The sequence below is a fragment of the Pieris brassicae genome, chromosome 7 (assembly GCF_905147105.1).
Source record: "Pieris brassicae chromosome 7, ilPieBrab1.1, whole genome shotgun sequence".
In the NCBI taxonomy this organism is placed as follows: Eukaryota; Metazoa; Arthropoda; class Insecta; order Lepidoptera; family Pieridae; genus Pieris; species Pieris brassicae.
Genome location: NC_059671.1, coordinates 5702752 through 5715853, shown reverse-complemented (window position 1 = coordinate 5715853; position 13102 = coordinate 5702752). Strand labels below are relative to the sequence as shown.

The 13102-nt window shown below is 33.6% G+C and overlaps 1 protein-coding gene across 5 annotated transcripts in view; it reads right to left on the bottom strand.

The window, feature by feature from the left end:
- The window catches only part of LOC123712300 (peripheral plasma membrane protein CASK), a 205970-nt gene that overhangs the window by 2506 nt on the left and 190362 nt on the right, over positions 1-13102 (bottom strand). For 2 of the 5 annotated variants that reach the window (XM_045665317.1, XM_045665320.1), the window contains 11 exons: positions 11663-11827; positions 10324-10392; positions 10086-10115; positions 9678-9776; positions 7348-7486; positions 5377-5379; positions 4467-4511; positions 3911-4030; positions 3378-3488; positions 1835-1942; positions 516-691 (listed from right to left, as the gene is read on the bottom strand). In XM_045665317.1, the coding sequence (XP_045521273.1) occupies positions 516-691; positions 1835-1942; positions 3378-3488; positions 3911-4030; positions 4467-4511; positions 5377-5379; positions 7348-7486; positions 9678-9776; positions 10086-10115; positions 10324-10392; positions 11663-11827 (1065 nt within the window). The remainder of the gene's footprint in view (positions 1-515; positions 692-1834; positions 1943-3377; positions 3489-3910; positions 4031-4466; positions 4512-5376; positions 5380-7347; positions 7487-9677; positions 9777-10085; positions 10116-10323; positions 10393-11662; positions 11828-13102) is intronic. The other 3 variants (XM_045665318.1, XM_045665319.1, XM_045665322.1) reach the window with 3 other exon arrangements.

Genomic DNA, 13102 nt, shown 5'->3' with positions numbered 1-13102 from the left:
ACAAAACAGTTCTATAATAACATACTTGAAGCACAGAATAATAAAATTAAAGAATATTTTTAAATATAGAACCTCTTTTTGTCCACAAAACAGTTCTATAATAACATACTTGAAGCACAGAATAATAAAATTAAAGAATATTTTTAAATATAGAACCTCTTTTTGTCCACAAAACAGTTCTATAATAATATACTTGAGACACAGAATAATATGATTAAAAGAATATTTTTAAATAAAGAACCTCTTTTTATCAACAAAACAGTTCTATAATAACGTACTTAAAGGCACAAAAGATTAAAAATAAAAGCGTCATTTCAATTATTCACAAAAATGAAATTAACAAATAACGTAAAATTCTATTAAATATTGTATCTTATTAAAACATAAAAATTAAAGTTTGCTTACTGTGGAACCTTTGCTGGCAGTATTTCGTCGCTGTATTGCGATATTGGCAAAGCGAACGAACTAAGTAATAAAATAAGTTTTTATTTTATATTTATGAATTTAATACTCACATCCGCAACGTTATTGAGAGGCGGTGCAGCAATGAACACGACGTAAGGCGCAAACTCCGCTGTGCGTAAGATTTTGAGCGCTTGAGGCTCAACGTCCAAAATGGCGATACGTCGCTCCGAGTGGATTCGCCGTATTGTTTCCAGTTTCGTGCCGTACATTGCGTCTTCGTGTGTCCCTGTGTTTAGTTAACAATATAGAATGCTTAAATGAAAAAGTGGGCAGATAGTGAGGCAGTGTTACCGTAGTGTCCTCAACACACGACTCTCATCCCTGAGATCGTAGGTTCATCCCCGGGTGTGCACCAATGGACATTCTATGTGCGCATTTAACTCGAACAGTCGTGATGAAACCGGCTTGCCTAAGACCCCAAGAAGTCGACGGCGTGTGTAACTTGACTATTGGATTACCAAATGATCATGAAACCGACACAGAAATTTGAATCCCAGACCTAAAAAGGTTGAAGCGCCACTGGGGTTTTTATTAACTAACTATAATAGCTAGGCTAAAAAATGTGTGCGTGTACTAGTGTACACACGTAAGAAATGAAACTTTTTTATAACCTTATTTTTCGTAAAATGATCTACTATATGCAACTTTACAGAAATTGGTTAAATTAACCGTGTCACCGTGACCACGCACGCTGAAAATCACGCGTAACGTCGGTTTTTTTTTTTTATAATAATACATAGCTTTAATCCGTTCAAAAAGTGTTTTTTAGTTAAATTAGATAAAGTTTAACAAAAGGCTTTTATTATCGTAGACATGAATACAAAAAATACAATTATTTCATTTTACCTTATTACATCATCATCATCATTACATAATTCTATTAATTGTAATAGAATTATTACTATCATTGTTATCGTTATTATATATTTTTGTTATTGACGGCTTCGAATCAACCGTGGTAGGGACAAGATAAATATGGCGCGTAACGTAAAAATGTGACGCGTAACCGAAAAATGTGACGGTATTTTTTTTTACAACGTTGATATAGAAGTTTAACTTCAAAAAATAAAGTTAAATGAAATGACCTAGATGTTTATTTCCGAACCAATACGTTATACGACTTAGGGTCCTTCAAACGTAGTAACGCCGTAACGCGTTACGTAACGGAGTGGTATTGAAGGGAAATTCTTATGGGAAGGACCATAAGTCAAAAAATCTAGATTCAACGTCGCAATGTAAACATGTTTGCCGTTGAATATAATTTTTATGGTATTTGGACAAAATTTGTATGTACTACATTTTGGTAGTAGTCAAATTATTTACAATGTGACAATAACACATTAAAAATCAATATAAAAATTATTCATACCGTATTCTAAATACTCATTAGCCGCGATGTCCGCCATCATTTCGTCGTGGGACACGAAGTAATAATGTCTTCCGTTCTCTTCGTCGGCTCTCGGGGGGCGTGTTGTATCTGGAATTGTTGAAAATATACAACTATTTAAACGGCAGCTGTCTTGGCCTAGTGGCTTCAGCGTGCGACTCTCATCCCTGATTTCATAGGTTCGATCCCCGGCTTTACACCAATGGATTTTCTTTCTATGTGCGCATTTACCATTAGCTCGAACGGTGAAGGAAAACTTCGTGAAAGACAAGCCGGTTTGGCTTGTCTTAAACCTAAAAAGTCACGGTGTGCGTCAGGCACAGAAGGCTGATCACCTACTTGCCTATTCAATTTACAAACGATCATGAAACAGATACAGAAATCTGAGGCCCAGACCTAAAACCTTTTAGGTGTAGGCCTCAGATTTAGCGCATTGATTTTTTTTTATTTAAACGGCATATTAAAATTATCGTTCCTACGATATATGTATAATTATGGGCGCAGAACAGTGTTGCAGGTTTCAGCTTACGAATCTCATAACTGATAGACATAGGTTCGATCCCCGATATTTTAAAATTTATTTGTTCACTTAAGAACTTAAATGATAGGTTTTAGGGAGATCTCAATCGGGAATTCTTAACGAAACACGGTAAATCAATTTTTAGAACACAGAATGAAAAACATAAATTCAAGTTAAAAATAATTTAAAAATATTTTTTTTTAGCTTCAGTCTTATGTCGCCATGTTGTGTTATATCAAATTGCCCCCTGTGGGGCTTGGACCCCAGGTTGGGTAACACCGAACTACGCATTCCTTTTCCTATCATTGTCATAACTCTTTAATTCCACCTTCATGTATCTCACCTTTGCTTATCCTATTATGTTTTAACTTGCATTTTAAATAAATATTGTTAATTAAAATTGTAATAACCGTCAACAAATCCGTATTTTTTTGTATTCATAATCTTGCATGGCAAGTTGGAACAACATAAAATGTTTTAACCATTGATATGTTTTCAAACTGAGCTTTTTAAATTTCAAAGCAGTTCAAATTCCATAGACAAAATTTCAAAAAGCTTTTAAGTACTGGAACTTTTGAGTGGGTTTTTGAATTGTATATCTTTGACATACAACGTTGATTGTAAAACATATAAGAGACGTACAAAAAAGAACATTTTGTCCGAGCTTTACATTTTTTGAGTCGTTTGACCGCCACAAATTTCGTTATTCAATGACAAAATTTCTCGACTCATTCAACTAAGACAGGCATCTACACAGAAGATGATAAAAACAAGAGGATTCAATACAGGTGCATTCTAAAATGTCAATCAAACTTAAATCTAGTTTCAACAGTTGTTAAGATTTTTTTCTATATGATATTTGACATTTGACAGCGATCAACAAGGGATTGATCTTGACTTGACTTGACTTGAGACTCATACGACACTATGTACATCACAATCACACATCACATTTTTTTATATATATTATTTATTCAGCTTTGATTGAGAGTTTTTAATACTTACGTGGTATTGGGTAGGCGTACAAGTCCGGGTGACGAGAAATAAGTGTGTTCTTTATGTGACGGCGTCCCACTCCGTGTGCGCCCAGGAGTACTATAGTTTTGCGTTGGAACGCTGAAAATTGTTATAATTGTTCTGATAAAGATTTCAATTTAATTAATGATTAAAATTAGGAATACTTTTTAGTATATATTGTTGATTAACCTTCTGTACACTTTAAACTGCAGTTGGTATATTTAAAATTTCGCTTAATGTAAATATTTAATAAACAAAAATATGGATAAAAAAGAAGAAAAAAAAAAACACTTTTGACAAATACGCTCTCAAAACTTCTTCCGGTTTCTGGCTGGTTACGAAATATAAATAAAAAAAACGTCGGTTTTAGGAACATTCATATTTATTGTACTTTTAAAAATCGATTCGTGTTGCTTGCATATGATTGGTCTAGAAACGTAGACCAATCACAATCAAGCAAATCCATTACGAATAATCGATAGTGTATTCTAGCCTTTTACTAAGAATTTAAAAAAACTTACTTGGTAATTTAACGACTTCTTCATATGTCACCACATCGAGTTGGTCGAAGACAGCGTTGTGTTTTGCTAAGTATTTATCTTTAGCTTGTTTCTTCTTCCGACCAAATATTGAACAGTTCACTAAAACAAATAAACTAATTATGTGGCGGCGTGTATTGCCAAATAGTTTTTATATTAAATTTCTTTAAATAATTATTTATAATCTGTGACAACACCAATGACAGAGCTGCGCCGTGCAATTTGCGCGCGTAAAAAGCTGTCAGAATTGCGTGATTGCGCGGCCGCGCTGGTACGTGTGGTGATGATTCATTTTATTTATGTTTTTGTGACTGATATTAGGAAGACATATTTTTTTAACGGGGTTTACTTTTTTCATAATCACCTTGCGCCATTATTAAAACAATCAATTATCCAGTAAAGTAAGAAATATTCGTGGTAATTTTCGGGCAATATTTCAATAGAAAATCAACGCAGCAACTACTATAGGTAATATAAAAGCTTATTACACAACTACAGTCGTAAATCTTGGTTTCGGTATAATAATACAATGAATTACCTGTATTCTCACAGCCGTCGGTGTGAGAGACGCATCCGTCAGCTCCTAGCGGCATAACATTACAACACAGTCATGCAAACAACTTGGCATGGATTCGACAACGGCATATATGGCAACTACAATAATCTTGGGAAATGTTTTTATTCGAGTATGCATTTTTTTAAATATGAGATAGCCAGGATTATAATTTTAAAAATAGAATAAATAGTTTTGTATTTTAAAAGTTTTTTTTAAATATGTCTAAAAATACTGGCCAGGTTTAAAAAGTAAATCGGACTCACACGAAAGGACACAAATCGAGATAACATAGATTTTATTTTATTTAGACTAATTAAGATGCTGCGATTATAAATAGAAAAACATTTCCCAAGAGAAAATCGGTTGGGTATTTCAAGACTAATCAACCATGTTTTAGCCTTAATTACTTTCACAACTAATGTTTAAGGCCATTTCCTGGTTTATGCTATTGATAACACATATCTTTGTGTTTACTAGTAAATCGTGTTTTATAACAAGAATTTTTTTTTTAATTTATAGTAAATAAACCAAATGATAATAAAGCGTCGCCTATCATTGTTAAAGTTTAGACCAATCGCTGTCTAGGAATCCGCGGTTTCCTTTTTCAAAAGTGCATCTACCGTCTCTTTTTATCATAGCATGAAAACAATTTGACAGAAAAGAACGAAGGCTATTGTTTGGTAAAGTAACAAAATTTTCTTATATTTTATCATTTAAATATTCATATATTATTTCCAGCTTGCAAATCTGTTATCAAACCAGGAAAGGGCCTAACGTTATCAATATGTTTACATATACTTGTAAGTTATTAGCCACACTGGTATAGATACCATGCAAGGGCTTCGGTTTTACTTTCATAGGATTTTACATACAATAGTGAAGTGTTACATACCAACTGTAGAATCCAAAGATGGTTGAAAGAAAGAAGAAATATTAACGCTCAGGTGCTATATCTAAATACCACTCATAGATTTTACTATGTATAATTAATAATATTCAAAATATAAATATCAACTTTTTTTAAAGAATGTTAAAAAATTAAATTCGATTTTTAAATGTAGAACGCGTTATAGAATCGACGCGTGTTTGAATACAGAATATATAATTTTTGAATTTTGAATATTATTTTGAATTTTTAAAATATATCGGAGGTAATATATAAGATTTAAATTTAGAATAGTAGATGTACGCAGGTGGTATGTTAGATATATGACCTGGGTATAATCTCGATTTATATTTATTCTATCTGCAATGTAAACTAACGCACATAAATACCTCTTAGTATATTCATTTACATAAGACCTTATTCATAGACGTACTATTAATGACATCATTCACACGACCTCAAGGTTAAGAATTGCAACCACTAAGAGAACCACGAGATGTGAATGATTACATCAAAAATATAAATATTCATTTTTAAATACAGATGTTGTTACATGTAAAAATACTTACGCATTCTAACAATTAAGGCTAACGAACGAAGCTTACATTTAAATATTTAACGAACATCCCCAAACAGTCTAGACATACATACAATACTATATTAAAACGCGCATATATGTTATACATAACCCATAACGACGATTCCTATACTAAGAAGATTTTTTATAGCTTAGTATAAAAAGCAAGAAAAGAACGTATAAATAAGCATATCCCAATAGAAGCATTGTTACTACACAAATATCTTGGCAAGACCTTAGATTTCCCTTTCACTCAGATTTAGGTCATCATTAAACAGGTCGAAAGAAATTCAGGCCTCCCATTCAGCGAACAGCTGATTAACCAACATTTTTTGAAATTGGAATATTTTTATCAAGCCCGTTATTGATAATACAAAGATATCACTTTGAAATTAGAATATCACCGACAAAGACTAATATATAATTTTGAATTAGGAATTTAATCAGTGGAGAGCGGTTTTTAAATTGTATTATTTTTAATGTAGAATATAAAACCATAGACATTAATATCATACCAGGGCCTAGAAATGTTTGAATTTAGAATATTCCTAGGTAAGGTAACATTTTGTAGAATTTAGAATTTATTTTTCAGTATTGAACAGCAGAAAAAGTTATTAAAAATTTAATCTATAATAATGAGTATAGATAAAGCCAAACACAATCCAATTGACAACATGTGGTTAAAATTACCACTTAACAATTCAGATTGAACATTATACGGCTATCAAACTATAACAAAACATATTTTATTAAACCTATTACGACCGCAATTCAAAGGACCACATGACATGCAATTATGCGGTTATATATCAAGAACCTGTAATATAATCTGTATCTAAATTTAATTTGAACAATGCTTTAACTAGATTCATTAGTGAGGCGAAATGATTCGATAATCTTTTGGAATAAGAAACAAAAGGTGAGGTGAGCCACAGTTGTTAGTCTGCCTTAAAAAGGTCACCGTCGACTTATTTTTTTTGTAATTTATACAAATTTGTAATATCGCTTTTTTATGAAAATTTTGTAGGACTTTCAAAATGGCTAAAATAAATTCTATTTTACTAGTATTTTTTTGTTTGCGCGCGAGGTGTAGCTTTTAGACAATCTAATTTCGTCACAATTTCTTTGCATTTTGGCTTCCTGTTCAGTTCACTACACTAGTATCACATTTTTAAACAATTTATCTAAGAAATTAAGTAAATTATAATTAAAGAAACTGTTTTTTGTTAAAAAAAACACTAAAACTTAACTTTTACAGTAAACATTATAACAAAAACGGCTCAACACTGAATTAAAACTAAACGTATAAAGCGTTAATCCCTTATCAAAAACAAAAACTTCAAACAAACTAACACGTTTAAAATAAAAAAACTTAGTAACATATCGTTTCAGTAACTAACCTTGGTCAGTATTAGATTTCTCTGCAGCCGCGCAAGCAGCTCTCCATTCTTGAAGTTCAGGACTTGGTATGAGTCCAGCCGAACCACCTGAGGCATCCTTTCGAGCTTGCCACCAGTGTGAATCATCCTTGCTAATAATCTGTAAACAGTCACGTCAGGACCAATGAAAGGGAAATTCTATATCTAATCTCATGTATTCAGTAATATATAATAATAATAAACATTAAAAAAACAGATTAAATAAAAGTATATATGCTGCTATAAACATAGCCCTTAACCATGTATTGTCCAATAGCAACCCAAAGTTGCGCCTACTCTAAGGATATTAAAGGTTTCATCAACGTCCGTCAAGGCAAAATCCAAAATACCATCCATATCACGTCGACATCCGTCGTTCCATAACTGAGCGTTTCTTAAGGCAATTTTTATGTGTGAACCAGCTGCCCACTAATGAATTTCCGAACGAATTCGACATAGGGTCCTTCAAGAAAAGAGCGCAATATTTAAAACGCCGGTAAGGCGCTTGCGGGCCTCCTGGCAAATTGTGTCCATGGGCAGCGGTATCACTTAATATTAGATTAAAAAAAAAACAATGAAGTTACATACAAAAAGGTCGGAGTCGTTATGGCAATTGAAAGTTAAGGAGGGTAGTTTATTCCTGATTTCAGACATAAGCTATAATATAATAAAAAATACTGTATATTGAAAAAACTACGCTTAATATAATAACTACAATGAATAATAACTATTAGTCGATACCAACTCCGGGGAAATAAATGCAGATAACACAACTTTCTCTACAGCTGTAATACTTTTGACAACACCTTTTGTCTTCAGTCACCGTGACCACGCACGCTGTAAAGCACGCGAAACGTCGGAAAATTTTAAATTATGTAAATAATTATAAGTTTATAATAATACAAATAGCTTTAATCCGGTAAAAAAAATTGTTTTCTTTCAATAACTAAGATCTAAACTACTCATTTAGTTAGTTAATCTGTGCTGTTTTCCATTCCAATTATATTATCTATGGTTGTATCTTTGCACGTATTTTTTTACAAAAATATAGCCGGCCTTATTATTATGGAGTCATTACAAATGTTTTAATTCTAAAATTACAATTATATTTTTAGCGCCATCTGTTTTTTGTAATGGTATTCAATGTTTGTTAACAACAGAATGGCTCACAGACACAACAAATCCATAAGCAATACATACAATTATATTAACTTAATTTTTAATTAGGTGACTTTGATCACAATTGTGATTTTATTTACATTGTACATAGACAAGGAAAATATCTATTACATTAATATAATATTCTTTATGGACTATACAAGTTTGAAGCACTTTAATGTAAAACAAGATTTTTTTAAATATTTTCTAATTTTGTTTGTAAATTTATTAAATCAAGGCTGGCATAGATGGACATCTCAAAAGACTCGGGTGAAACCAAAAACTTTCAAACTTCATATCACTCTACGTAATTGGTTCGAAAGTTTAAATTAAACCACTTTGGATTAATTCCGTTGAAATTCCGACTAAATCAATGTACCAGTAAATTGAATACAGCTTAAACATCGACAGTTGTTGATATCATTATCTCAAATAATTTCGAAAACAACTTTTTGTATAAATAAGGCAATACCATTAATTGGACGTGTATGGCAATTAAAATGTGATGTTCTTATAACATTCGTATCTATTAAGGATTGTATTATTCAGTCCTTTCTGACTAATAGTACTCGTAGTAGAATTTAATACTTTACAAAAACATAGGTTGAGAATTTCAAAGCGAAACTATCATAGAAATTGATGCTAGTTTACACCTAGGGCGTTAATAGGTTACAGCGAAAGAAAATATACATAAAAATTAATCGCAACATTTGTTGCTAAAACTAGAAGACGACTGGACGAAGAAGGGTTTTTCAGAAGAAAGAATTACCAGAGATATTTATATATGAAGAGAAAAAAAATAGTTTTATTTAGGTCTAAGGTTTTTGTTTCGAATGTTCCGTATGTTGGTATGTAGTTATTAGAAATGTAGCCTAAGTGAAAACGTCATATTAATGCTAAATGAAGTTTACGGGGGCAGCTAGATCTAGTATTGATGTCTGAAATATTTGTGAACCAGTACGATATAAAAAAGCAAGTTCATTTTCACGTGTAATAAGGGTTTTGTATTTGCCGCCAATTCACAATTGAATGCAATAATACTACATTAGGTTACCAAAGAGTTCTAAAACTTAATTTCAAAAAAGTTTTCATTAGTCATGTTTCTAACTGGCCAGTTCTAAACATTTTCTGTGTTACCCACGTATAAGACTTACTTGTAGGATATCTCCTGTGGTGAAAGCTATCCCCGCTTGAGCGCAAGGTATCAATTCATCTTCTAATGGATCATAGTCGAACTGCGCTCTGACGAAAATCTGCAAGAAAACAGTTTATTATATACCTGTTAATACATTTACGACATACATATATAGCATTTATACTGTAAATTCTGATGATACAACTAATGGCGATGAGAATAATTATGATGTGAACGTGGACTACAATGTGCTTTAATATTTGAGACAATTTACATACACTAAACAATTACAATCTAAAATGAGAATAATGGAAGTGATGGCAAGAACAACAAGCGCACAGAAACGAGACGAGGACGCGTAGCCATGCCCGAGTGAAATAACACATAGTCCAACATAAACATAACATAAATTAGCGATACTACTTACTAGAACGGGCGAAGGCTTTATCCGGAATAGCTAGTAAGAAACAAAAACAGAAAGTTTTTAGTAAAATTTTAGGAAGCTCTATTGGATTTATGTGCGCTTGCCGACTTTCAACTACAAGTCAAAGCGCCACACATCTATTTAATCACAAATTAAACTACTTATTAGTTTTTGTTATTAATCAAACAGCATTCCTCGTACAGCCCAGGGAAACAAACAAACTAATTATCAGTAATATTACCTCGCATGGTGGAGGCGCGGATCGGTATGAGGGAACTATCTTGAAGGTCACGGAGCCTCTCGCTTCGCGCTGAAAATTGTAAGTTCTTATATGAATGATGGCTGGCATTTCGATTATAATTCAAATTGGACACGTTTTCGTTTAAATGAAAGTTTCAGTCTAAGCAAGACTTGTGCATAGTTAGTACATAGGTATTTTTGTTAAAACAGCCCAAACATCTATACAACTCCTTATATAATACAACATTACACTCTTTTAATTTAGAGTTGTATTTGTACGTGTGAATTTCTAGGGGTTAACATATTTTCTATTTTTAAAATTTTGTAATATAAATGTCGGAATTGGCTCAGACATCAGAACTAAAGCACGAAATACAATTTAATCAATAAAAATAATAGCAGTGAGGGAGAGAGGAGACAGTCGGTCAAGACTGTGGTCCGTGCACCTCGACACAACCAGAGAAATGCGTTTTTTTTAAATGGAATCTCGCTGTTGGCCTTAAGGGCCTTAACAGCTCATCTCGGGCTGTTTTGGCGAGCGTAGCTTGGCCAGAATGGCGTATTAGCCCGCGGCTAGCGCAAGGGCGTCTCCTGTGAGACTCGAACTTCGGCTTGGGCCATTGCGGGGTGGTCAGTCGCCTGAAGGGCAGGACGGAAGTTCACTGTCTTTAGCCTTGTCGAAGTGGCGTGTGGACGCCAACTTCATCCATTGGGCTATGGTTGGGAGCTCCAGGTCGTGGTGGAGATCGACGTTTTTCACGTAGAAGGGCGCACCGGCGATTCTCATGAATCGCGACTGAAGCAGCTGTAGCCGGTGAATATGGGAGGGGGCACAATGTGCAAAGACTACGCTAGCGTATGTCATGCACGGTCGGATGCAGGCCTTGTACAAGGTCACCTTGTGTCTGAGGGACTTGGGTCCCGATACAGCGCCGATTCGGGTTTTTATAAACCCAAAACGTGGTGGAGCGATGACGTCAGGTGCACGTGCCGCTAGCGCTCGATATCGCTGTCTTATTACCAACGCCGTCATAAATAATAATTTATTTACAATAGATACAAAGATGTTATGGTGGTACAATCTAAACTACGCATATTCTGCCACTCATAATGGCGTGAAAATTTGTTTTAAAATATTTTATATAGAAGTTACATATTACGTGACATTATAAGTTCTATCATTATAATACATTCTTATAAGATCTTTAAATGAAAGCATTAATTAAGATTCATTCAAGAGCTTCAGCCCCTCGTCTGTGTCAGCAATGACACAGAGTATTGTTTACACCAATGTCATCTACAGTATTAAGTACAGTTGACATCAAGACGTCAAAATTCACCAGCATTCTTTGAAGCTGCGCGACTGATTGGTTAGCGACAGGTGTTCCGTTGATCTCCTTGATCTCATCTCCGACGTGAAGAGTTGCTTGCCGATGGATCATCCCTCCATGCATAATCCGGGCCACAATGCATCGACCATCATCCGCCAACTTCAGAGTTATACCCTGCAATCAAAATAACATGTGTCATATTAGTTCTTACAACATCAACTATTTGAGTCTTGTTTTGTTTGAGATACAGCGGAAAATACCTAAGGAGTATTTGGGATTTAGTCGGTCACCAAACTCCAAAAACGTACTTTGTTTCTTTCTATTTTTGTCATCATTGTTTTTTGACTTGACTGGAAAAAATATATTGTGGTATATAAATACACGATTTCAATAATGTCGGTCGATAGAAAAAAAATCCAAATATAGCCAATTTTTTACACTTTGAATTCATTTTATGACGGAAATGTATATCGAACATGATTTTAAAATTTATACGATATATTTTATCGCATATATATCCAAAAAATTGATAAAATTACATTAATTTATTATTTTACATAACTAATTGTTATAACGGGCCGGCGCGCCTCAGTGCTCCAGCTTTCCACTGCGCACTGCAGTCCACGACGAGACTGACACAGCAATTCGTGCTGGGATAGGGCCTTAAGAATATCAATAGCGCAAAATCACCTGCGTCATGAGCATACTCCACATACACGTACCCCTATTTTCACACCATCACACAACACACCCAAATCTAGTATTAGTCCCTACTAGGCTATTAAATTTACTAGTAGGTACTAACCTCTGCAACTCTATACACTACAATGATATTTATTAATTTTTTGTCAATAATATACAATTTTTTAATAACTTTATCGACATCATTACTTACGCTTTTTCCGATATTAGTATGATTATAATCTAAGCGATCATTGTAATTCAAACAACTTGAAAAGCTAGTAAAATGTATTTTTGGCGCCGCCCTAGCTGATCCAGCCTACTCCGTCTTCTGGTAAGTCTGCTAATACTGCAGCTACAGGACGGGACGTCAAAACCCGAATCGCCTTTATGGCTGCTAAACATGTATACAACTACCTTAGCCTATGTTCGAGAATCCTCCTTTTTGATCAGAGGAAGAGCACACCATCCTTCTTTCATAATATACTGAAAACTTTTCTCAATCCCATAACTCCCTCTTATATAAAAATATATTTAAATTATAATTATATATTACGCTCCTCTAATAAAATCTTTTTGAGAATTCCATATCAAAGCTCATGCTTCTAAGCAATTCGTTTAGGATCTCCGCCATTAAGTTGTGGAATAGGATGCCCGACTCGTGTTAGCGATAAGGCCGCCCGTTGCATCCCTTATAATTGCATGTTTTTTTATATATAAATATAACGAATCTTAATTAATAAATAAATATTGATAAGCTATTAGGCA